At 35.0% G+C, this 22,213-nt stretch overlaps 3 protein-coding genes across 5 annotated transcripts; 2 read left to right on the top strand and 1 right to left on the bottom strand.

Annotated features, from left to right (window-relative positions):
* The first annotated feature begins 472 nt into the window (after positions 1–472).
* Positions 473–4,739, top strand: Dis3 (exosome complex exonuclease RRP44-like protein Dis3). Its single transcript, XM_065366244.1, has 16 exons — positions 473–684; positions 756–929; positions 994–1,151; positions 1,224–1,429; positions 1,493–1,719; positions 1,792–1,924; positions 2,010–2,143; positions 2,210–2,347; positions 2,440–2,586; positions 2,656–2,893; positions 2,962–3,220; positions 3,293–3,536; positions 3,605–3,825; positions 3,902–4,070; positions 4,138–4,299; positions 4,374–4,739. The coding sequence occupies exons 1-16, from the start codon at positions 631–633 to the stop codon at positions 4,641–4,643; spliced, it is 2,934 nt and encodes a 977-aa protein (XP_065222316.1). The 5' UTR covers positions 473–630; the 3' UTR covers positions 4,644–4,739.
* Positions 4,740–4,774: 35 nt separating this feature from the next.
* LOC135846903 (ubiquinone biosynthesis O-methyltransferase, mitochondrial-like) lies at positions 4,775–22,126 on the bottom strand. 2 transcript variants are annotated; one of them, XM_065366261.1, is made up of 9 exons: positions 21,930–22,126; positions 7,333–7,461; positions 6,120–6,177; positions 5,854–6,036; positions 5,652–5,781; positions 5,459–5,571; positions 5,246–5,384; positions 5,024–5,177; positions 4,775–4,955 (listed from the first exon to the last, which is right to left on the bottom strand). In XM_065366261.1, the coding sequence occupies exons 3-9, from the start codon at positions 6,143–6,145 to the stop codon at positions 4,831–4,833; spliced, it is 870 nt and encodes a 289-aa protein (XP_065222333.1). In that variant the 5' UTR covers positions 6,146–6,177; positions 7,333–7,461; positions 21,930–22,126; the 3' UTR covers positions 4,775–4,830. The 2 variants fall into 2 exon arrangements, with proteins under 2 accessions (XP_065222333.1, XP_065222334.1); XM_065366262.1 differs by lacking the exon at positions 7,333–7,461.
* Positions 7,368–21,875, top strand: LOC135846893 (fatty acid synthase-like). Of its 2 annotated transcripts, none has more exons than XM_065366242.1 (36): positions 7,368–7,490; positions 10,924–11,133; positions 11,276–11,428; positions 11,519–11,689; positions 12,012–12,212; positions 12,308–12,549; positions 12,633–12,863; positions 12,939–13,039; positions 13,115–13,208; positions 13,321–13,452; positions 13,525–13,755; positions 13,845–14,034; positions 14,113–14,342; positions 14,448–14,755; positions 14,891–15,032; positions 15,111–15,227; positions 15,307–15,415; positions 15,504–15,773; positions 16,120–16,284; positions 16,674–16,846; positions 16,926–17,078; positions 17,157–17,405; positions 17,495–17,673; positions 17,737–17,928; positions 18,010–18,085; positions 18,150–18,326; positions 18,422–18,598; positions 18,676–18,877; positions 18,972–19,158; positions 19,240–19,367; positions 19,432–19,691; positions 20,245–20,506; positions 20,589–20,872; positions 20,959–21,192; positions 21,262–21,489; positions 21,670–21,875. In XM_065366242.1, the coding sequence occupies exons 2-36, from the start codon at positions 10,980–10,982 to the stop codon at positions 21,784–21,786; spliced, it is 6,519 nt and encodes a 2,172-aa protein (XP_065222314.1). In that variant the 5' UTR covers positions 7,368–7,490; positions 10,924–10,979; the 3' UTR covers positions 21,787–21,875. The 2 variants fall into 2 exon arrangements, with proteins under 2 accessions (XP_065222314.1, XP_065222315.1); XM_065366243.1 differs by lacking the exon at positions 7,368–7,490 and adding an exon at positions 7,532–7,596.
* Positions 22,127–22,213: the final 87 nt, after the last annotated feature.

Raw genomic sequence — 22,213 nt, 5'->3', positions numbered from 1 at the left:
GATATGCCGCCGAGCGGTACGCGCGGGGATATGCCGCCGAGCGAAGCGAGGCGGCATATCCCCGCGCGTACCGCTCGGCGGCATATCCCCGCGCGTACCGCTCGGCGGCATATCCCCGCGCGTACCGCTCGGCGGCATATCCCCGCGCGTACCGCTCGGCGGCATATCCCCGCGCGTACCGCTCGGCGGCATATCCCCGCGCGTACCGCTCGGCGGCATATCCCCGCGCGTACCGCTCGGCGACCCCGCGCATTTCTTTAAAAAAAATAATAAATAAAAAATTATCGAAAAATTGGCACTTTTGAGTGATTTTAACACGTTTTTAGCGATCGCATGTGGAAGTTGTTAAAATGCTAAATCCACGTGACATTTCAACAAAATGATCAAACAATGTTACCAAAATGACAAAATATAAATTTACCTGGTCGTGAAATTTATAATTGCTAACATAAAAACACTGTTTTTTCTAAAAACTGATAAGCGTGAAGCGGTTGATTATTTTTTTTGCAAAAATTCACGTGTATCTTGTAGTTTTTCGTACTTTTGATCGATTTTATAGATTTATTATTTATTACTTAATAATTTTTAACATGTTTTACTCAAGTGTAGTTTAAGAAAGCACCCACAACAATGTTAACTTCAAAAATATTCTTGAAGAAGACCAAACGAGGGAACATTTTGAAAGTAAACAGGAGTGTTTTTATGCATATTTTCGAAGTATTATTCGTTTTATTTTACGATACATATGTTCCTAGATCGTTCGCGAACATTACTTGAGAGATGACATAGGTTGTGGTTCATTCGCTTGCGATCAGTGCCTTGAAATCAACGAATTCGCCAACTTGGAAGAAAAACCACCGATAAATGTTAGCAAAGCTTACAGAAATCCTCATTATCTGGTTGTAGACACGAATGTGGTTCTTCATCAGGTCAGTTGCGAAAATATTTTGAATCCGTGTTCTTGTCAGATTCACTAATTTATGGTTTTGGCAGATCGACGTCTTAGAAGCGGACGTACTACACAACATAATCATCCTACAAACCGTTCTGGAGGAAGTTAAACATCGTAGCAGTACTATTTATAAACGTTTGAAAGATCTTATTTCAAATACCAATAGAAAATTCTACGTGTTTGTGAACGAACATCATAAGTAAGTGTTTGGAAAAACATTAAAAACCCGAGTATGTACTTTTCTCTTAACGTACCCTTCTTGTTTTCGTAGGGATACATACATCGAACGAGAACCTGGCGAAAGTGCCAATGATCGAAATGATAGAGCCATTAGAGTAGCTGCTTTATGGTACGATAAACATTTGAAAGAAATTAATCCAGATATTTCTCACAAGAAGAGACTTCGTGTTGTTTTACTCACCGATGATGCTGCGAATAAAGAAAAAGCCACGAAGGAAGGACTCTTCGCTGCTTCCAGTATGAACATAATTGCAATACATAAAATTATGTCCGTAATGTAACCGTATTATTTTATTTTAGTCGAAGATTATGTCAACTGTCTTCACGATTCCAAAGGAGTTGAAGATAAGATCTCCAAAGCGGATTGTTCGTTCGATGACACTTCAAAAGAACTGTTTCCATGCCATTTGACACCAGTTCAGATCCACGATGGTATTAAATCAGGGAAACTTTTACAAGGCTCCTTTCAAGCTTCCAGAGATAATTTTCTCGAAGGGCAAGTTAACGTTGAAAGTTTCGAAAAACCTGTAAGTTTGTGAAAAAAATTCTCGGAAGTCCGAAGGGCTTTTTATGTATTTATAGAAAATATTTTTTCCCAGATTCTAGTTCAGGGTCATTCTGGATTAAATCGTGCTGTTGATGGTGATACAGTAGCTGTCGAATTGTTGCCAAAAGAACAATGGTCAGCTCCTTCAGAAATTGTTTTGGATGATAATGCTACCGTAGATAATGGTAATTAATTTCAACATATCACGTATTAAAAATTACACCTCTTTCAAAAATGAACGTAGCTTTAAAATATGTATTAATTTAACAGATAACGAATTATCGGAAATCGAAATAAAACCAGCGGAACTGAAAGAAACCACGCCGACTGGGAAAGTTGTCGGTATTATTAGACGAAAGTGGAGACAATATTGCGGTATTCTTCAAGAGAGCACAATGCCTAATGTGAGTGGGAAAATTCTGTATTCTCCTTGATGTCACTTCATTGTCTAAAAATCTTATTTTTTTCAGTCGGTAAGGCACATATTTGTCCCAGCTGAACGAAAAATTCCTAAAATACGAATAGAAACTAGACAAGCAGCTACTTTAATGTCTCAACGTATCATAGTTGCCATCGATTCGTGGTCTCGTTATTCTAGATATCCTTCGGTAAGATTAATATCGTGATGTATACTGTATGTACGAAATATGAATCTACGTATTATTTCATTGTAATTGTTATTTTCTGTTCCGTTTTGTAGGGTCATTTCGTCAGAGCCTTAGGTAAAATAGGCGACAAAGCAACTGAAAATGAAGTATTACTTTTGGAACACGATGTTCCTCATAGTGATTTCTCTGACAAAGTAAAAAGTTGTCTTCCAAAATTACCGTGGATTATTACCGATGATGTAAGACCCTGCCAACTTTAATTTAAACAGACTCGTGAAGTTTTTTTCACTACTTTGAATACATTTCAGGATGTAGCCAAACGAGAAGATCTTCGTCATATTGATATTTGCTCTGTAGATCCTCCCGGATGTACTGATATCGACGATGCTCTGCATTGCAAACTGCTAGATAATGGCAATTACGAAGTCGGTGTCCATATCGCTGATGTTTCGCATTTCATTCGACCTGGTACAGCTATAGACGAGGAAGCTGCTCTTCGAGCTACTACAGTTTACCTAGTTGATAAACGTATCGATATGGTACCCGGTAAGTGAATCAAAAACTCGATAAAATTTATTTCAATTTCATTTTCTATAACTTCGCTCTTATTCCAGAATTACTCAGCTCAAACTTATGTTCGTTACGCGGTAACGAGGAAAGATTCGCGTTCTCTTGCATTTGGGAGATAACCGATAAAGCTGAAATCGTCAAGACGCGATTTTGCAAGAGTATCATCCGGTCAAAAGCTGCGTTCACTTACGAAGAAGCTCAACTGATTATCGACGATGCTTCAAAGAATGATTCGATAGCGAAATCCTTACGAGGATTAAATAAGTTGGCGAAAATTTTGAAAAGAAGAAGAATCGACAACGGGTTTGTTTTCAATTTTCGATTCGTGTTTGTATTTCTGTACAACGTGGGATAAAATATAATCTTTATTTTCAGAGCGCTGGTTCTGGCGTCGCCCGAGATAAGATTCTACATCGATAGCGAAACTCACGATCCTATCGAAGTTCAAGCGAAGAAAATCCGAGAGACTAATTCGATGGTTGAAGAGTTCATGTTATTAGCCAACGTATCCGTAGCTGAAAAAATTTATCTAGAATTCCCAGAGTACGCTGTCTTACGTCGTCATCCTACTCCTCCTATATCGAATTTCGATCCTTTGATCAAAGTCGCCAGTCAACTTGTAAGTGGAAACATCTATGTAATTAGGGAAATAATCAACGGTTTATTGAAATGATTTTTCTCCCATAGGGTTTCGAAATGAATATATCGAGCAATAAGGAACTAGCTCAATCGTTGGATTTGGCTGTTAAAAAAGATAATCCCTACTTCAATACGATGCTTCGTATTTTAGCTACGAGGTGTATGTTACAAGCTGTTTATTTCAGTAGTGGTGTGGTCACCAAGGAAGATTTTTACCATTATGGTTTAGCTGCTCCAATTTATACTCATTTTACGTCTCCTATTCGAAGGTAAGTATTATTTCTTCATTGCTGCTCCTTCGAACACTCTTAAAGAATTATTAATCACGAATTTTTTTTTGTGCAGATACGCCGATATTTTAGTTCATAGATTATTGGCAGCATGTATAGGAGCAGATCAAACGTACCCGAACTTATTGAATAAACGTAAAATCAGCGAAATATGTAATAATTTGAACTATCGTAATCGTATGGCTCAATATGCCGGCCGGGCATCTGTAGCTCTACACACCCATGTAAGTATTTTCTCTCTAATCTGGAGGAACTGAATTTGGAACAGACTTACAAATATTTGTTTTTCAGATATTTTTCCGAGAGAAAATTCAAGACGAAGAAGGCTATATTCTTTATGTTAAAAAGAACGCTCTTCAAATTCTAATACCCAAGTATGGTCTAGAAGGTACTTTGTATTTGACTCCTCCCAAAGGTGTTGAACAAGAAGTAACTTTCACGTATAACGACGAAGTAAGACAACTGAATTATGTATTTTTGAAAGACAGAATCTCTCGTTCGCTACTAATCATTTGCTCTAATTTTAGAACCACACCCAGACGTACAAAGATATCGTTTTCCATATGTTTGATCCTGTGACCGTTCAATTGAGCTTGGATCGAAGCAACGTTCAGCACGAAAAATTAGTATTCAAATTGGTGAAACCTTACATACCCAAGTTCAGCGTCCCTTCTGCAGGTCAAACTGAACTTATGGAAGTGGATGAACCTAAACCGTGTGAGAAGAGAAAAGAAGAGCCGGAATCAGGAGAACAAGTCAAGGAAGCAAATCGTAAACGCAAGAAGAAAAAGAAATAAATCATGTTTTCTGTTTTCATATTAACGACGTTTTCAATTTCTCGATTCTAATTGTACATTTTTTGATACCTATTATATTGTTGAGAGTGAATGAAATACGTGTATTTTTTTGTATTCGATTCGAGTCCGCATTGAAAAACACAACTTGATCAAATGTATTTTAAAAAGTAACGAGACAACAATAATTTCATATGATTAGTCGTTTTTTGACGGCGTGAACGAAATACCACTCGTCGAGATCATCTGTAAAACGAAACGAACGGTCCTCTCCATCGTATTGTAATCCTTTTACATGTTTTACATCACAACCACCTGAATAAAAAAAATTAAATCAATCGTCCGGGATTTCATAGAGAAAATTATTACACGAAGTATCTTACAAGAAGTTAGATGTGTTTTCAATAAATAAGTACTGATTCCTCTGCTCCAAACGTGATAATAAAATTCGCATCTATTAGATAATCCAAATACAAAGATTCTATACAGGGAAGAAAAAGTTTTGTTTCTAGTCGTGATGAACACATCACCGTCGATCTGAAAAACAACGCACAATGTCATAAATCGCTCAACCATGAAATATATAATCGAGAGAATTTACTCACTTTTAGACAATTGATACATTTCTCTAGAAATTTTCGCTTTTTATTATGAGGAAGTCGTTCTAAAACTTCAGAAATTACTATCGCGTCATATTTGCCCCGATTTTCTTCATGGAAATCGTCTACGGTTGTTTTAATGTACCTGTGAAAAAAATACACAAGTTGAAGACGAATTTTAAATTTAAAAATAAATTGTATGATTGGATAGTTTCGTACTTTAATTGCTTTCCTTTCATTTCTGGAATTTCTTTGGCGTGAAGTTCTGCTACAAAAATCATATGAGGGTCAGGATCTATACCGGTTACATTGAAATCCAATCGAGCTAAAGCCTAGTGAAATTGGGCAACTGGTAGATTAAAATTTTTTAGAATACTATACACAACATATATTTGTACATGACAATAATTACTTCGGAACATATTCCTCCTCCGCAGCCAATATCTAATATTTTCATTTTTTTAAATTCTTCCCTCGGTTTTAATTTGGTGTAATCGGTTAAATGATTGGGAGTAAAATATGTCTCATAAATGGCTGGTATTCTGCAACGATATGATAAAATTAAATTAATGAACTCCTTATGTAACAGCTTGTAAATTTACAACAGTATGTACCTGACATTATTCATCGAATGTAACCAATGAACTCTACAAAGTCTAGATTCCTTTTCCCAATAACGTTCCAAGTAGTATGAATTCCACTGGATTTCAGTTGGATCAAAACTGTTATTATAGCTTTCGACGACATCGAAGAGATGGTTTTGTAAATATTTTGGATAATAGCCGTGCTTAAAATTTCTGTAAAGAATGAATTGGATCAGATTAATGAATGATATTTTTGAAGTACATATCTGGATATTCGTCGATGAAACAAGACATACCTCCAAAATTTTCGTACCATTAGCATGTTGTGGAAGTTATATTGATTCGGTCATCGAACTGAAATGAAAAATTGAACAATTTTAGATGAAAACTAGGATTATTGAAACAGTTGAAAAATAAATGAAAATGAAGAGTTTCAATAATTTTGTAATCTGTTATCAAAATATTTCATCCGGTAGGGTTATTTGATAACAAGGTTCGGAATAACTCGAGTGTATTCGGATTGCTTCGTCCAACTTGGTTCAACTTCAAACTTTGTTGTCTGTTTCGAAAATTTTATTTTTATTTTTATTTTCATTGATTGATGACATTTTTTGATTCATTTTTCATTTTTTCAGTTTGAGATGAGAGACATGACTTGAGTGCCATGAAAACAAAAAAATATAAAGGCCCAGAGGCGTTTCAAAAACAAATAACAATTAATGTCTACCTACTTCTTAATTATTTTCTACAAAAAAAAGTAGGTATTGACCGTGTAGAAAAAAAAAGAAATTAATTGCAACATATTTTGTGAAACAAACGTTTCAGAAAAATCGTCATCAAATTTTATCTTGTAGTACGGGAACAGGGCAGGTTCAAAACACTATCACTTCTCAATTCTCATCTCATTTAAAGAAGGGAAAGAAACCTGAATTGAATTATTCCGCAGAAACAATGAGCTGAGATATTCCTTTACTCCAACTTGTAAAAACAGATTATGTAATATGAATTCTCACATTTCACTCATCCTCTCGTACAAAACTCTTCTCCCATCTAAAGCAAAAATACGTACTTCGTTTACTTGACAAAAATGTTACCTTCCTAATCTACTCGCGTGTCAATGATTTGAGAATTTTTAAGATTTAAGCTGAGAAGGTTTGAATAAATCAACTATCAAGTAAGAGTAATGAAATTTTGCTTGATCATTAAAGGCCCTATTTTTTTATTCGTGTCAACTGATCCGAATCACAACCTTACTCCAAAAACTTCTGGGTTCTGGTGGATAGCATTTTTTAATGGGAATTTGAAATACGTATAGGTACCTTTACTTATCAGTGTAAAGTAGATCAAACACAACAACTTTATTCAATTTTCATTGTCATTATCAAATTAATTTCTGAAGGAAGTTTCAATGCGAAGCATTTTGAGAAGGTCAATGAACTAACAACAAAGTAACGGCGAATTATCGCATGGTAATCAGATGAGTAACAAATATTAACATACTTTACGTACCATTTGCTGAAATTATTTATTTATAGGCTAGGTAATCCTTCTTTAATTCATCACTTCAATTCAATGTGCCTATATATGTATGTAGATCATTCTTTACGGTATCATTTTGTTTCAGTGTAGTGTTTCGATCTGTAACATAGGAACACAATCATCTTCAAGTAAGAATAATTTTTTGACTAAGTAATCATAAATCGTATTTGTTTCTCGTGCTTCGATTTACTTACGTGGATTTATTTTTCAATTTTAATGTGATTGTGAGAAAAAGTAAGCGTAATATTTTATTAAAATGTTTCGTTTTTTTAATTTTTTTATGTCTTGTAAACAAGAATTTCGGACGTGTTTTCAAAAATCGAATAGGCGATCAGTTGAATGATAATTTAATTTTGATTTCTTGTTGTGAACAGTAACTTTTTTTGTTTTTATTATTTCTTTACATGACAAATAATACCTAGGTAATTATTTTTATCGCTTATTTATTATGAGTTTACAAAATGCAGAATAAAACCACAAAAAAACCGAGCTCAAAATTTAGATGGATGCGAAATGTTATTTCGTGGATTTTTATTGTTTTGGTACCTATACCTACATAAAAATGAAGTTTTCATTCCAACATGTAATACAAAAACTATAACCAAATCAACTAAATGAAAATCAGTAAGTACAGATGAATTTCCAAACATGAAGCTGAATTATCGTATCCAAACAATATTATTACAATTCAACCCTCTAAATTAACGTCAGCATCTAAATTTTATTAATTAATATCTAATGAGTTAGTGTCATTTCAATGGTCCAAATATTTTTCCAACCATGTGTGAATTGAAGAAGTTACAGAAATAGAATTTATCAATTTTGAAGAAAAAAAAATCGTAGAATAACTCCATTTCGAAAACCTATAATTTTCCCCTTCTTTTTAAGGCACACGATTCCATTCAAAATTATCTTCCTCAGTAAATTTGTTGGGAATTCAAGGCGTGACTTGGAGTTGAAGTATTCTATTCCTGTAATTTCTCTTTGAATTGCAAATTACTGCAAAGATGGAATTCATAGGTTTAGGTACGAACTGAAATCGAAAAATTTGTAAGAGTTTGCTTCAGGTACCACACCGGCTCAAAATCGCCAACTGAGTTGATTCCAGGGCTCACAAATTGGGTATAAACTAATTTCAGTATTTCTTTTTCCAAAATTATCAAAATTTTGGATTTGAAGTAGCAGAAATGGATTTTGAAAACTGTGTTGAAATCTATTAGAGGATCACAGAGACCATTAATTGCGGTATGAAAATGCTAACTTTCATTCTGGTCCATTTTATAGGGTTAAGGATTTAAAAATCCGCTGGAGGCTCCAGCATCGATTCGTGAGGCAAAAATAAAGTACAGGGTGACCCAACAAAGGTGCCCACATTTCTTTTGGTTATTATGTCAGTGGTAACACTGCTACGGTGGCGAACGCGCGCTCTTTCAAAAATATATGGCCTACGAATTTGTTTTGGTGTAGTATTAGTTACAATGGATTGCTTTATTGACGAAGCACAAGCATTTTGCTAAAAGTGTATTTTGCGATAAGTCCTAAAAAGTCAGTTTGGTCCTCGAAAATCGCAAATGCGTCTGCAGTTTACCGCTCCTGGAGTCGAATGAAACGTCCTAAAAAAAATTACACCTGACCAAAATTGTAGAGAATTAAATTTCGAATCGTTAGGATGTCATTAGTTTTTTCTAGGATGCTTAGTTTTTTATTTTTTTAAGAAAAAAATCAAACTTTTTGAAATGAACTTTTGAAAAAATTGCATAAAAATCGATCTGGAGGCGAAACAAAGCATCCTAGAAAAAAACTAACGACATTATGTCGATTGGAAATTTAATTCTCTACAATTTTCCTCGACCTCATTTTTCCGTGGAGTGCTTCGTTCCGCCTCCAGACCGACTTTTATGAAACAAAGTTTGCAAATTTTCAAAAGTTTTCAAAAGCTCATTTCAAAAAGTTTTTGATTTTTTGTAAAAAAAAATTAAAAACGAAGCATCCTAGAAAAAAGTAATGATGTTCAAACGATTCGAAATTTAATTCTCTATCATTTTGGTCAGGTGTAACTTTTTTTAGGACACTTCGTTCGCCTCCAGGAGCGATTCAAGCTTTTGTCCACCCCTATTATATCGCGAAAATACACTTTCAAGCAAAATGCATAATTCTTTAACAATAAAGCAGTCCACGGTGAACGATAACATGTCAGAACAAATTCGTATAACCTGTACTTTCAATAGCGCGCGCGTTCGACACTGTAGCAGTTTTACCACAGACGCCATTACAAAAAGAAATGTGGGCACCTTTGTTGGGTCACCCTGTACAATGCAAAAGCAAGTAGGGTGAAATTGCCTTTGACTCAGATTTGGGTTTTTCTGTTACTAGGTATTTCTCGTTTGATGATTTTTTGATCGCATAAACGGTTTTCCATCCACACTCGAAATGCGTGCCAACCTCCCCTCCCCCCCACCAACGATATTTAGGGATTTTACGCTGTCGCTGGCTGTTTTGAGCCGATTACTTTGAAATTTGGTGTGAAGGTGAAGGGTGAAGATATTTGAGAGGGTACTGACTCCGAATTTTTTCAAATTTTTCTGACTCCGACCACGATCCCAAAATTTTCTTTTTAGAACTTCGAATCAGTGTGGAGAGAACCCCAAAATTTGGGAAAGAGCAAAAAAGTTATTTTTACATTTTTTAGTGTGTTTTCTGCCATTTGTAATTTTTTTCTGGTCAATTTCAGTCAGAAAATACGCTGAATTACAACGAGAAATAGCACAAAATCCGAGTCTTAGGCAGTTCCACCTCACTTATTGTATGTACCATAGCCTTTGAGCGTTTCCATCTAGATTTGATCAAACTTTAGGGTTTTTAGGGAAAATAAGCCCAAATTTTTAAATTCAAGAATTCTTCAAAAATCGAAATTCAGCGTCACAATTAGGCCTACTCGATGATAGATAGGTCATTAGAAAAAGCAGAAGGATTAAGAGTAAACAAATTTATTCACGACGAAAGTAGAGTAGGTGTTGAAAGAGAAGGAATTCCTTGTAATCATCGTCGCTACCTACATTTCATAATCAAACTCATTAGGAATTACAAAGCAAAAAAAAAAAACTTTAATCAACACACTAGCATATTTCAACATGCAAATCAATGCACCTACATTCGACCATTAACGGATTCCTGCTCTCTCCTAATTAGTTTGACTCCAATCAGTGGCGTAGCGAGGAGGGCGAAGGGCAATGCTCCCCTTGTGAGCGAGAATTCAAAATAAAACGTGGAAAAACGGACGTTTTTTCGTTTTTTGGACCCATTTTTTGGAAAAATGTTCCCTCTCGCTTCGCTCGACTGCTCGAGCAGTAACTTTGCCTTCCTTTTCAAATAATCATCACACATTACCAAAGGTATACAGAAAATTACCACTAAATTTTGATTTTTCGTACTTGCTACGCCACTGACTCCAATTTTTTCATATTCAAAATGACGAACGGCGAAGGGTATGACACCTATGACATACTTACCTACATTATGTAAATATTGAATTTAAATAGGTAACTTTTTAATATTCTACAGGTATTCATTTGGAAACACGATTCAATTGCATCCAGATTATTTGGAAAACATAGACAATGTCGGAGGAAAAATATGATGTATGCATTTCCGGCATGTCGGGTCGATTTCCCGAATGCGATGATGTGAACACTTATAAGAAAATGTTATACAACCAAGAAAGTCCAATCACATTTGATAATCGTAAATGGCCAACGTCGTACAAATATAAATGTGAGTAGCCTACCTACTTACATGAAATTTTGATTTTTTTCTTTATTCATTCTCGAATACACCTACCGGCTACTTCTATATTACCTATGTAAAATACTTGAATCGATAAATCAAATTCGAATCTCAAATTTGGCGATTGCAGTCGGCGAAACAATACCTAATGGAGTCGGTAAATACACACAGAATCATCGATTTGACGCCAGAGTATTCGCGGTAAACAGAATTCTGGCCGAATGTACTGATGTAATTAACAGAAAAGTTTTGGAACCTTCATTTGAAGCTATTTTCGATGCTGGTAAACATGAATCCTTACAAATCACCATTTTCGTTACGTCAATAGATATAAATGGATTATAACTATTGGAAACTTTTTTCTTTCTGCTAGGAATCAATCCAACATCTTTGTTGGGAGCCAATGTAGGATGTTACATGGCTTGTGGTATTAATGAAGCTGACAGTATAAAATTTTTTGGTGGTCAAAAGGGTACAATGTATTTGATGGGAAATGCCAAATCAATGGAATCTAATCGGATATCATTCGCTCTCAATTTAACAGGTATAGATGCGTCTATATAGGCACTGAATAATGCACCTACATTTTTCAGCCAGTGACGGCGAGTGGGAGGGGGGAGGTGCAAGGGGTTCACTTACATCGGGCCCGTACTTTTCCCAAGTACCTGCCACAAAGTAATGGCTCTAGAAAACCGATAGAGGGAACCAAAATGAGGTTCCCGCCAAATAATTGCACTGGGGTCCGACTCGGCTCTCACCACGTTGTCACTTTTTCCCAATATCCGAATATCAACATTCCTACCTTACTCCAATCTACGATCAAAATCACATTACACGCCTAATATGGAATTGAATTATTTTCCTAGGACCAAGTGTCACATTCCATGGCTGCGTTTTAGGAGGCTTGGAGGCTCTGAGTACAGCTTATCATAACATAGCAGTAGGTCGTATCGATGCCGCCATCGTAGGTGTTGCATCATCCGTAATTGATCCCAAAATATCAGTGAATTTTTTTAAAATGGGATATCTAAGTCCGGATTCGATTTGCAGAGCATTCAGTCAAGATGGTAATGACAGAAGTTCAATACATAGATGGAACTACCTACTTATAAAATCATAACTATATACCCATCTAAGTTTACATTTATGTTTCTACTTTCAGCAAACGGATATGTTAGAAGCGAAGCAGCGGTTTGTTTTTATTTACAACGAGCTCAAGATGCAAAAAGAAACTACGCCAAAGTCCTATTTTCCGAATGCATTTATTTTGGTAGTAACCCGAACACCTTCCTAGGATATGGCGAAGATGTGATAGAAAATACATTGCAGGAAATGTACTCCCGGTATCCGGATATTAAACCGTCTGATGTATCTTACGTGGAAATGGATGCTTGTGGAATTACAGTAAGACAATTATTACCTAACAGGTTTTGCATAGTTACCTGCACATGAAAAAGAATTAACATAATCCTTGTACATTTTGAAAGAACTTGGAAAAAATCGAATGCAATGTTATATCCAAATTGTTTTGCGAAGAAAGAGACTCTCCACTTTTAGTAGGTTCGGTGAAAAGTCACACTGGTCACACAGAAGCTTCCGCTGGGTACATATCCTTGATGAAAGCATTATTCGCGCTCGATAGCGGAAGTATTGCTCCGAATATGCACTATACCGAACCAAATTCAGCATTAAAGCCTTTAAATGATAATAAACTCAAGGTAGAAATAATTAAACAAGTTAATGAGATGATTAACCTCATTCTCGAATGACTACTTTTTCTTTTGAATACTTAGGTCGTTACAGAAACAACGGGATTGCCAGGCTCTGTAGTAGCTGTAAACAGTCTGGGCCTTTCTGGCTTGGTTGGACACATAGTTCTTGAACAAAATCCAAAGTAATCTCACATATTATCTAATTTCCTTTAAGTGAAAATTCATTTAAATAACATGCCTCCACAAAACTATTTCAGAACCAAAATCGACAATGCTGATGATGATAAATTACCTCGCTTGATTGTATTATGTGGTCGTGTTGAAAATGATCTCAAGCAAGTTATTGAAACGGTAATAATGATTAATAGTAAACTTCCCAAAAAAATATAACTTTTATAATACACAATTAGGTATAATTAAATGATAATGAAGTATGTCTTTCCATTTCAATAACAAATATCAGATTGAAAAAATGCCTCTTGATACCAATATGATAGCCTTGATAAATGATATCTTCAAAATTCCAATACCAAGCCACATGTATCGTGCCTACTCTGTTTTACCAGCTGGATCAAATCCAACTAACGATGTCCAGGTAACTTACCTACAATTTTTACACACATAATTTTCAATTTAACAGAATCTCAGGCGAAATGTTACTTTGCAGGTTGTAGAGGGTGAAAATCGTCCAATATGGTTCTTATTCTCTGGTATGGGTTCACAATGGAATGGTATGGGGAACGGTTTACTAGACATACCAAGTTTTGCAAATGCCATTGAAAGATGTGATAAAGTTTTGAAACCTAAGGGTGTTGACATATACAACATTCTAACATCCGATGACCCAGCTCTGTTTGACGATATTGTAAATGCTTTTGTAGGAATTATTGCTGTGCAGGTAAGAATGTCATATTAGTAGTTGCTCAACTGACATGAAAGAATGTGAAACAATCATTAACTTCTTGAAATATGTATCAATTTCTTTAGGTAGCCTTGGTTGAAGTACTGAATACTATTGGTATTAAACCAGATGGTATTATAGGACACTCCTTAGGTGAAAATGGATGTGCCTATGCAGACGGTTGTTTAACACTAGAACAATCTGTACTGGCATCTTATGCCAGAGGTGTAGCATCAAAGGAGGTGACAACAATCAAGGGGATGATGGCTGCAATAGGTATTTCTATCTTGATATTTGAATGTTGTACGTAATTATCTTGACTTCACACTAATGACCACTACATTTGTACCGAAGGAAAGGGATACAAACAAATTGCCGATTCTTTGCCCGATGAAATTGAAGTAGCTTGCCACAATTCAAAAGATAGCTGTACTCTAACTGGGCCAGCTGATTCAGTTGCTGAATTTGTTAAAGAGCTCCAAGAAGAAAAAGTATTTGCAAAAACAGTCAATGTAGCCAACATTGCTTATCACTCAAAACACATAGCTCCAGCAGGTCCTGGACTGTTGAGACGATTAAAAGAGGTGAGTGATATTTTCATTCAGCAAGTAACAACATCACATCTAACTCGATGAAACACATTGAATTACTAATTGCTACTTATATTACCTACCCATTACCTAATTAAGGTGATTCCTGAACCAAAAGAACGATCGTCCAAATGGATAAGCACCTCAGTTCCAGAACACAACTGGGATTCACCTCTAGCCAATTATTGTTCGGCGGAATACTTGACCAATAATTTACTCAATGCTGTGTTGTTTGAAGAAGGTTGTAAATACATTCCAGAAAATGCTGTTGTTATTGAAATAGCACCACATGGACTACTTCAAGCCATTTTGAAAAGATCATTCAAACCATCAGTTACCAATATCCCATTGACTCTTAGATCTCAAAATTCAAATGCTGTGAATTTCTTACTGTCAGCTGTTGGAAAGTAAGTACAGATAAAATGATTTTCATGAAATTAGGTATCAGCTTCCCCAATGTGTTTCCTTACAACAAAATAGCATACCTTCAAATCTTGACCTATGTACTTGGGCATCATTCATTCTACTTTTTTGTTTGATAGATTGTTTATAGCTGGTTGCCAACCAGATGTGAATGCTCTTTATCCAAAAATAGAATATCCTGTTCCCAGAGGTACACCAAATATAACAAATTTCACAACTTGGGAGCATATGGATGATTGGGGTACCCTTGCACCGCTTGATGTAATATTATAAAATTTTGTCAAACAATCATTAAAATTTCAGACCATCGAAATAATTTAAAACTCATTTTTTTCACAGGATGTGCCTCTATCTCAAGAATTGTTGAAAATTCGACTCAATAAAGGATCAGAATGGCGTTATCTCAGATCTCACAAAGTAAAAGGCCAAAATATCGTCCCACCTTCTGTATACATGGTAAATTGAATCTTAACAGTTCCATAATTCCATTTTTTTCATCATAAACTTCTTACAATTCTCTATTATCACTTTACAGTATTTGACATGGCATATGTTATCAGTCTTGAGAAATGAGAAACTAGGAACTTTTGATGTGGTATTTGAAGACATCAAAGTGCATAAAAACTTATATGTCACAATAGACAGTAGGTGTTCTTTTCTCTCATTTTAAATCATGTCACCTAATTAATGAACAATTCAGCTAATAACCATTGCCATCGCATCCATTTTTAGAGCATCGAGCTTTGACCATTCTAATTCAGACCGGTTCAGGTAATTTTGAAGTGCTGCTTGAAAATGAAAAGGATCCTGATAACTGTAAAGTAGTCATGACTGGTATAATACAGACACCTTATGAGAAACCAAAACTCAAAATAAATGACATTACTCAGAAAATGAAAGTGAAAATTAATCAACGAGAGTTCTACAAAAACCTGGAAAACATCGGCTACCAATTGGAAGACGAATTTGTGAATGTCAAAGAATTGTCTATCAATGAAACTGGTTGGTAACATTTCATAAATATCAATTGAAATAGTAGAATTACATAGGAACTTCTATTTTTTTAAAAAATGAGAAAAGATAAAATGGACACAGAAACAGATTAATACATACAACTTTGAGTACCTAAAAAGTTCTGTGCTAGTAGGTCATTCAACCCATCCAAATAAAGAACATTTTCTTGCAAGTTCATGATAACATGCCAATATGAACGCTAACAAGAACTGAATCTCATGACATTTGAAAACTCATTTAAAGAATGGTTATCAACTTATCATTCATACACATCTAAAGCGATAGAAGTTATCATAGTCACCTCATTTCCCTTTTGTACCCATCTTTTTTACAGATTGGTTGGGTAAAATTACATGGAATGGAAATTGGGTCATATTCCTGGATTCTATAATGAAGATTCATCTGTATTCCCAGAATGATCAGAAAAAAGAAACTGCATCTCCATATCGTATCAGAAAGTTATTCATCTCCGCTTCAGAGTTCACTGCTCTGACACCAGGTTAGAGACATACAAGTACACTATTGGGCTCTGGTGCAGATTACTCAGGAAATCAGCAAAAACCTGAGATTGCACTGTTTTCCCACTCTTTGCCACAGCAATATTCCTCATGAAATTAAAAAATGAATCATTTTGGGTGAAAACTCAATTCTTCAAAATGTTTGTTTTTCATGCGGTTGAAACATGTTGCAAATATGTTAATGAATGGAGAGCACCCAGAATGATTCATTTTTTAAAATCCATGAAAGATATTGTTGTGGTAATAAATAGTGGGAAAAAAGTGCAATCTGAAGTTTCGGATAATGACTGAAGTAATTTGCAAGGTGCTGCAAGTAAAACTAAATTTTGATCTGCAACCAAATTAATTCCATTTCTTTTATTACCATTAGGAGATGAACTATGTTTTCATAGAGACCTTGTAACAAATCGAATGCTGTGTGGAGGCTTAGAACTGTGTGATTTTGTTAGTTCCCCATTGCCTCTAGATTTTCCAGGAGTTGATGAAGTTCAGAATGAATTGCAGCAGATGCAATTCATACCACATGCCAACCCTGGTCTAAAAGTGAGCCAGTATTGAATAGGTACTTAATTATGCTTCAATCATGTACTTCTGATCATAATTTTTGGGGAAAATGTTCCAGGATGTCAATGAATTCTTAAACCTTTGCCTGCAAATCGCAGTTGAAAGGTTATCAACTGATATCCAAGATTCCAATATAAGTTTATCCATCATTGATACTCTAGGCACAGTAGCACCAGCAATCAAGAAAATATTGAAAACCTTCAATTATAAAGTAAATATTAATCCTAGAGCTTTTCCTACAGACATTGCATTTTACAAATTGAGTAAATGATGTCATTCAATTTTTCAGCCCAAAATTATGTATCAGACAATTAGAGATGTTGCAGCAAAAAATTCATCAGATAATTTTTACATCATAACAACAGATAGTTCAGAAAATGCTGACAACATATGGGATAAGATCGGAAACAAGTTGACTAATTTATTCTTACTGGTTATTAAACCACTTAACGAACGCTTGTCATGGAAAAACAAAAAATTATTTGTAGAAATTACTCGTGAAACATTCAATGATATAGACATTTACTTTTATAAAAAAGTAAGTACATATTCCAAGTACCTCAGCAATCCGCCACAGTACCTATCTATGCAGTTAAAAAAAATATTTGACAATGAAAAAATCTATAGGTGCCAGAACCCAGTGAATATCCCACTGCCGTAATTATGGCCGATGACTCTTGGATGACCAAATATTCTGCAGAATTGAAAACTAAAAAACACGAGCCTTTTGTTATTTTAAGGAATAATGTAGAAACAACTGATCAATCTCTCATTCTATCTAGAAGAAAGCCATACAGAAATACTCAGTAAGGATACAGTAAAAAGTCATTGAATGAATTAAGGTCAAATTATAATGAACTTTTTTTCAGATTTTTATACATCTTGGACAATTCTGCTCCAACATTTGCAATTGATAACCCTATCTATCAAAACCAAATTGCTAAAGATTTACCAGTGTTGATTTTCAAAGATGGTCAGTGGGGAACTTACAGGAATTTGAAATGTGAAGATAATGACAATGTTTTCAAAGAGTTTGACTTAGTGAGTCCACAAGATTTACAGTAAGTTGCTGATGATTCAAATATGACAGCAAGGCATGTGATTAGATACAGACACTAAACAAACTTATCACTTTTTCATAGTCTTCAAGCTGTTGACACTATGTACTTGAACTATGACTATCAAGATATTTCTACTGATGAAAAATCTCAAATTAGGGTGAGTGTTGAAATTAGCAACATACCACATTTAATGACCATGCAGTAACAAGGATTTCGCACAGGAATATGAGTATGGTCTCGAGTTTTCGGGAATTTCAGAATCTGGAAAACGTGTCATGGGACTAGGTTATTATAATCCTTTGGAGTCGCTTCAAAATCCTGATCCTCTATTAACATGGGAGGTACCAAAATCTTGGAGCCTTGAAGATGCTGTTACAGTTCCATTACTTTACTCCCAGGTATGAGACACCATCGGGTGGAAGTTTTGTTAGGTACTTTTGAAGACAATATCATATCTTACTAATTCCTAACAATCAATTCATTATTCACATAGGCTTACTATTGCATAGTTCTCACACCACCTTATAAAGAAGATCAGGTTGTTTTTGTCAACTCAAACTTACCTTTTGCTGAAGCTTGTATTGTAGTTTCACTACAACGAAATTATGAAATTTATGTGACTGTGGCCGATGATAGCGAAGCAGAAATATTGAAGAAAAAATTTCCAAACGTAAGATGACTCAATTGATAAAATTACTCATTCGAAGTCACCATCATGAAAGTTTTACGCAATGTGATTCTACACAGTTGAATGAAAAGTACATAATTCTGAGAACGGATGGAAAATATGATATACAATTGAAGCTTCGTACAAAAGGAAGTGGTGCAACTATCGTGATAAACAGTATGAATGGAATGAAACATACGAATTCCTGTTTAGAGTGCATTTCTAATTTATCCTGCTATATCGACATAGTAGATAACTACTATCCCGAAGATACTGAATTAGGTCAGCATCCTTCCTATGCATCTACTTTATCAATAATTCAGCATGCTTCAATGAGACCCCATAAGAAATTTGTTTGCATTTTTTTTTTTTTTAGGTTTATACACATTTTTAAAATCGGTTGCATTCAATATGTTGCCGAATAAAATATCTTCTTTGATACAACTACCTAGTGAACTGAAGAAAGCAATACACGATTACATAAAAAAAAGCATAAATAAGGGGTTGATTCAACCCTTGTCGAGAATTGTGATAAACAACAATGCATCGGATGATTACTCGAGGTAAATTCGTCACGTCATACAATTTAGGTAGGTACTTATACCTATTCAATGTAATTCCTACACGAAATTAAAAATTTTCAGAGACGATCTGGTTCTCAGCAAGAAAAAAATTTACAAATGTAATAGTAAAGCAGATATAGAAAATGATAACTCGAATAATTTAAAAATGAAGTTCAAAATCGATAGCACAAGATCATATCTTATTATTGGTAAGTAGTAGCAAACCGCCCTACCTATAATAGGACAAACTAGGTAACAAGTTGTTTTAAACAGGCGGTGGTAAAAAAAGCAACCCATGGTTTGAACTGTTGGAATGGTTAATCAGTAGAGGTGCCAAGAAATTCATTGTAGCACTCGATAACTTTTCACTTGGCACAAAAATTTCTCATCAAATCAACCGTTGGCTTACTCAGAAAAAAACCACCATTATTTTGACTTCACTAAAGAAAATTGGAAGTGTTGAGGATGCATCAGGTTTACTTACAGAAGCCAATAATATAGGTCCTTTGGAAGCAGTCTTTGTAATTGCTCTTGTAAGTACGCAAGTTTTCCATGATATTAAGTAGGTACATAATTAGATTCATTTGAAACCAGTTTTTAGACGAATATTCATACATGAAATGAAGGTTACCGTGGTCAATCGAAACTTAAAAGTTGAAAAAAAGAGTTAGAAACTGTGATTTCTCCAGGTGGAAAATCTTTAATCTTGTATGAAGAGTTATTCGTCATTTCATTTTTCTTCTATGTTACTCACGTTTTATATTTCTGCTCATCATCAATTTCCAACCTAGTTGTTGTGATAGGCGACTGTGATCTCCTATCCCTTTGAACCACTGATACTTTCAGAAAGAAATTGGAAAAATTGAATCACTTCTGAAGTGAAAAATAGTCTACAGATGCAAATTACTCGAGCAGCGTAAAAATGCATGAGGTGTAACAAGGAACTCGTATCATTGAAGAAGAGCTTTCTCTCAATGTTTCAGTGTGAAGGATCATACTCTTGAGTAAAAACTGGAGCTGAAAAAGTGAAAATGACGCGTATTCGGCCAACTTTTCACCCCTGCACCTTTTCTTTTAAATTTTAAGGATCCAGCTAGCACTATTGCTTATAATATAGACATGGCGTCGCGTTCTTCGCAACCGTTCCATTTTGTTTGCATCTCAAGTGGAGGACTTAAAGAATGTGAACAGAGGAAAAAAGCAGGATTGCCGTCGGTTTTAATCCATTCGGAAAAACCGATTAATGAACTGACCAGTCTCCTGCCCCGAATTGAATCGATTATAACAAATACTGCCGTGATTGATTCGCCGACATTATACGATATTGTGGATAAATCGAATAAAAAAGGTACGTACAGGCACTGAAAAGAAAGTTCACGAAAATAAACGTCTCCAATACTTCTCTACTTTAAAAAATTGTATATTTACAGGTCGATATTCATTTTCTTTGCGCCTCAGTCAATATTTACCTAACGATTTAGAAGGATTGGAAAATATTGGATACCATGCAACAGACAGTCTTCAATTTATTGAAGTTGCAACTTTATCGAAACCGTACGCTGAAACAAAAGGAGTCTTCCCTCTATTTATAATACCTGGTACCGACGCTGATCAATTAAAACCCATTCTAGAAAAAATTCACTATCCGGCATTCAGCACAACTTTCACCGAACGATGCGAATCTCTTACCAATATTGCATCTGAATTGTGTAAAGTACGGATTCAAATTAAAAACTGAACCTTATAAGACGTGAGAATCTAAGAAAATTCACTCAAAACATATAATTTTTTCTTTCGCAGAATATTCAACAAATACAACCGCATGGTCCAGTTACAATAATTGGCGAAACTTGGAGTGGTCTGATTGCCATTGAAGTCGGATCTTTGCTCCAAAGCTCGAAAAGAGTGGTAGAAGTATTTTTGATTGAAGGAAGTCCAGCTACATGGCAAAAACATCTAAAATCGATCGGCGAAATCGATACTCCTCAATTCGAAAATAACCTTTTAAGACAAATCCTAGACTTCGATCCTACGGTAAGTTTCTATTGATAAGTATGAGTGATGATGCTTAGCTAATTTACCAAAATTCTCATGTTTTTGTAGGTCAACATGGAAATAGAAAATCAAACAATATATCGAACGTGGGAAGAACACCTGAACAAATACATGAATATTTTGGATTGTTCGGAAAAAATGAAGCAGAATATAGTGAAAACATTGAATGGTGTTCGAAACAGACTTTTGATGACTGCTAAATACTCGCCTCAGGGGGAAATTTTAAGGCATATTACCTTATTCAAACAAAGACCATCTGAAAGCTTTCTTGATACGGTCAGTTGGCTATTTACGAAAAATTATAGAATTAAGAGTGAGACTTGAGAGGTACCATAAACTATGATGGTGGCTGGGTTATTTATTGCTCTTCAAAAATATGATTTATACTAAGACTAACCAGTAGGTAGTTGTTCCAACGTGAACGTGGACTGATTGACTTTTACGTCCTTCTTTCAGTACTGTTTATCCGACGAAATGTATTTGCTCGAAGAAGAAAAATTTAAGGAATTCATCAAAATAAGAAAAATGAGCCACATTATCAACGAAAACGCACTATTCAATTGGTGGAAATGAAGTAGATTTGCGTTGAGCATAACGATGAAACTCAACTCAAGCACTTATTTTGTGTTCATTATCTTCAATAAATATTAACGTGGACAGAATATGTAGTATTTAATTATGAATTCATTGAAAGATCTAAAATTATAGAAATTTACCAGTAGTACAAAGTATGACCAACGAACATCTTGCAGCTCCATCCATGAGTTCAGTTCTTGCTCTTGAAGTTGAAATTCTTAGTTCAAGTTTGCAGCTAATTAGATTTTTCATCGAATAGAAACTTATTTCACTTCAACCTAAGAATTATTTTCACCAAAAAGATAGAATCCCAAGCAAAAGCAGCAGGTTACTGATAAGAAAAATTCAGCGGCAAAAAAACACTCTCATTCAACTACCAATAAAAATTCACGTCTGATATCAATTATAGTCTTGATTGGTTGAA

Source organism: Planococcus citri, chromosome 5 (assembly GCF_950023065.1).
Source record: "Planococcus citri chromosome 5, ihPlaCitr1.1, whole genome shotgun sequence".
Taxonomy (NCBI): Eukaryota; Metazoa; Arthropoda; class Insecta; order Hemiptera; family Pseudococcidae; genus Planococcus; species Planococcus citri.
This window is presented reverse-complemented; position numbering and strand designations above follow the sequence as displayed.

Excerpts from the sequence above, each read along its gene's own strand:
- Dis3 (XM_065366244.1), top strand. The coding sequence starts at position 631 with ATGTTAACTTCAAAAATATTCTTGAAGAAGACCAAACGAGGGAACATT. Across the intron at positions 2,894-2,961 it reads ACGTATCGATATGGTACCCG|AATTACTCAGCTCAAACTTA; the intron begins GTAAGTGAATCA and ends CTCTTATTCCAG. Across the intron at positions 3,537-3,604 it reads TCAAAGTCGCCAGTCAACTT|GGTTTCGAAATGAATATATC; the intron begins GTAAGTGGAAAC and ends TTTCTCCCATAG.
- LOC135846903 (XM_065366261.1), bottom strand. The coding sequence starts at position 6,145 with ATGCTAATGGTACGAAAATTTTGGAG. Across the intron at positions 5,385-5,458 it reads ATGAAAGGAAAGCAATTAAA|GTACATTAAAACAACCGTAG; the intron begins GTACGAAACTAT and ends TTTTTTTCACAG. Across the intron at positions 4,956-5,023 it reads GAAAACACATCTAACTTCTT|GTGGTTGTGATGTAAAACAT; the intron begins GTAAGATACTTC and ends TTTTTTATTCAG.
- LOC135846893 (XM_065366242.1), top strand. The coding sequence starts at position 10,980 with ATGTCGGAGGAAAAATATGATGTATGCATTTCCGGCATGTCGGGTCGA. Across the intron at positions 13,453-13,524 it reads ATCCAACTAACGATGTCCAG|GTTGTAGAGGGTGAAAATCG; the intron begins GTAACTTACCTA and ends GTTACTTTGCAG. Across the intron at positions 15,416-15,503 it reads CTTATATGTCACAATAGACA|AGCATCGAGCTTTGACCATT; the intron begins GTAGGTGTTCTT and ends ATCCATTTTTAG.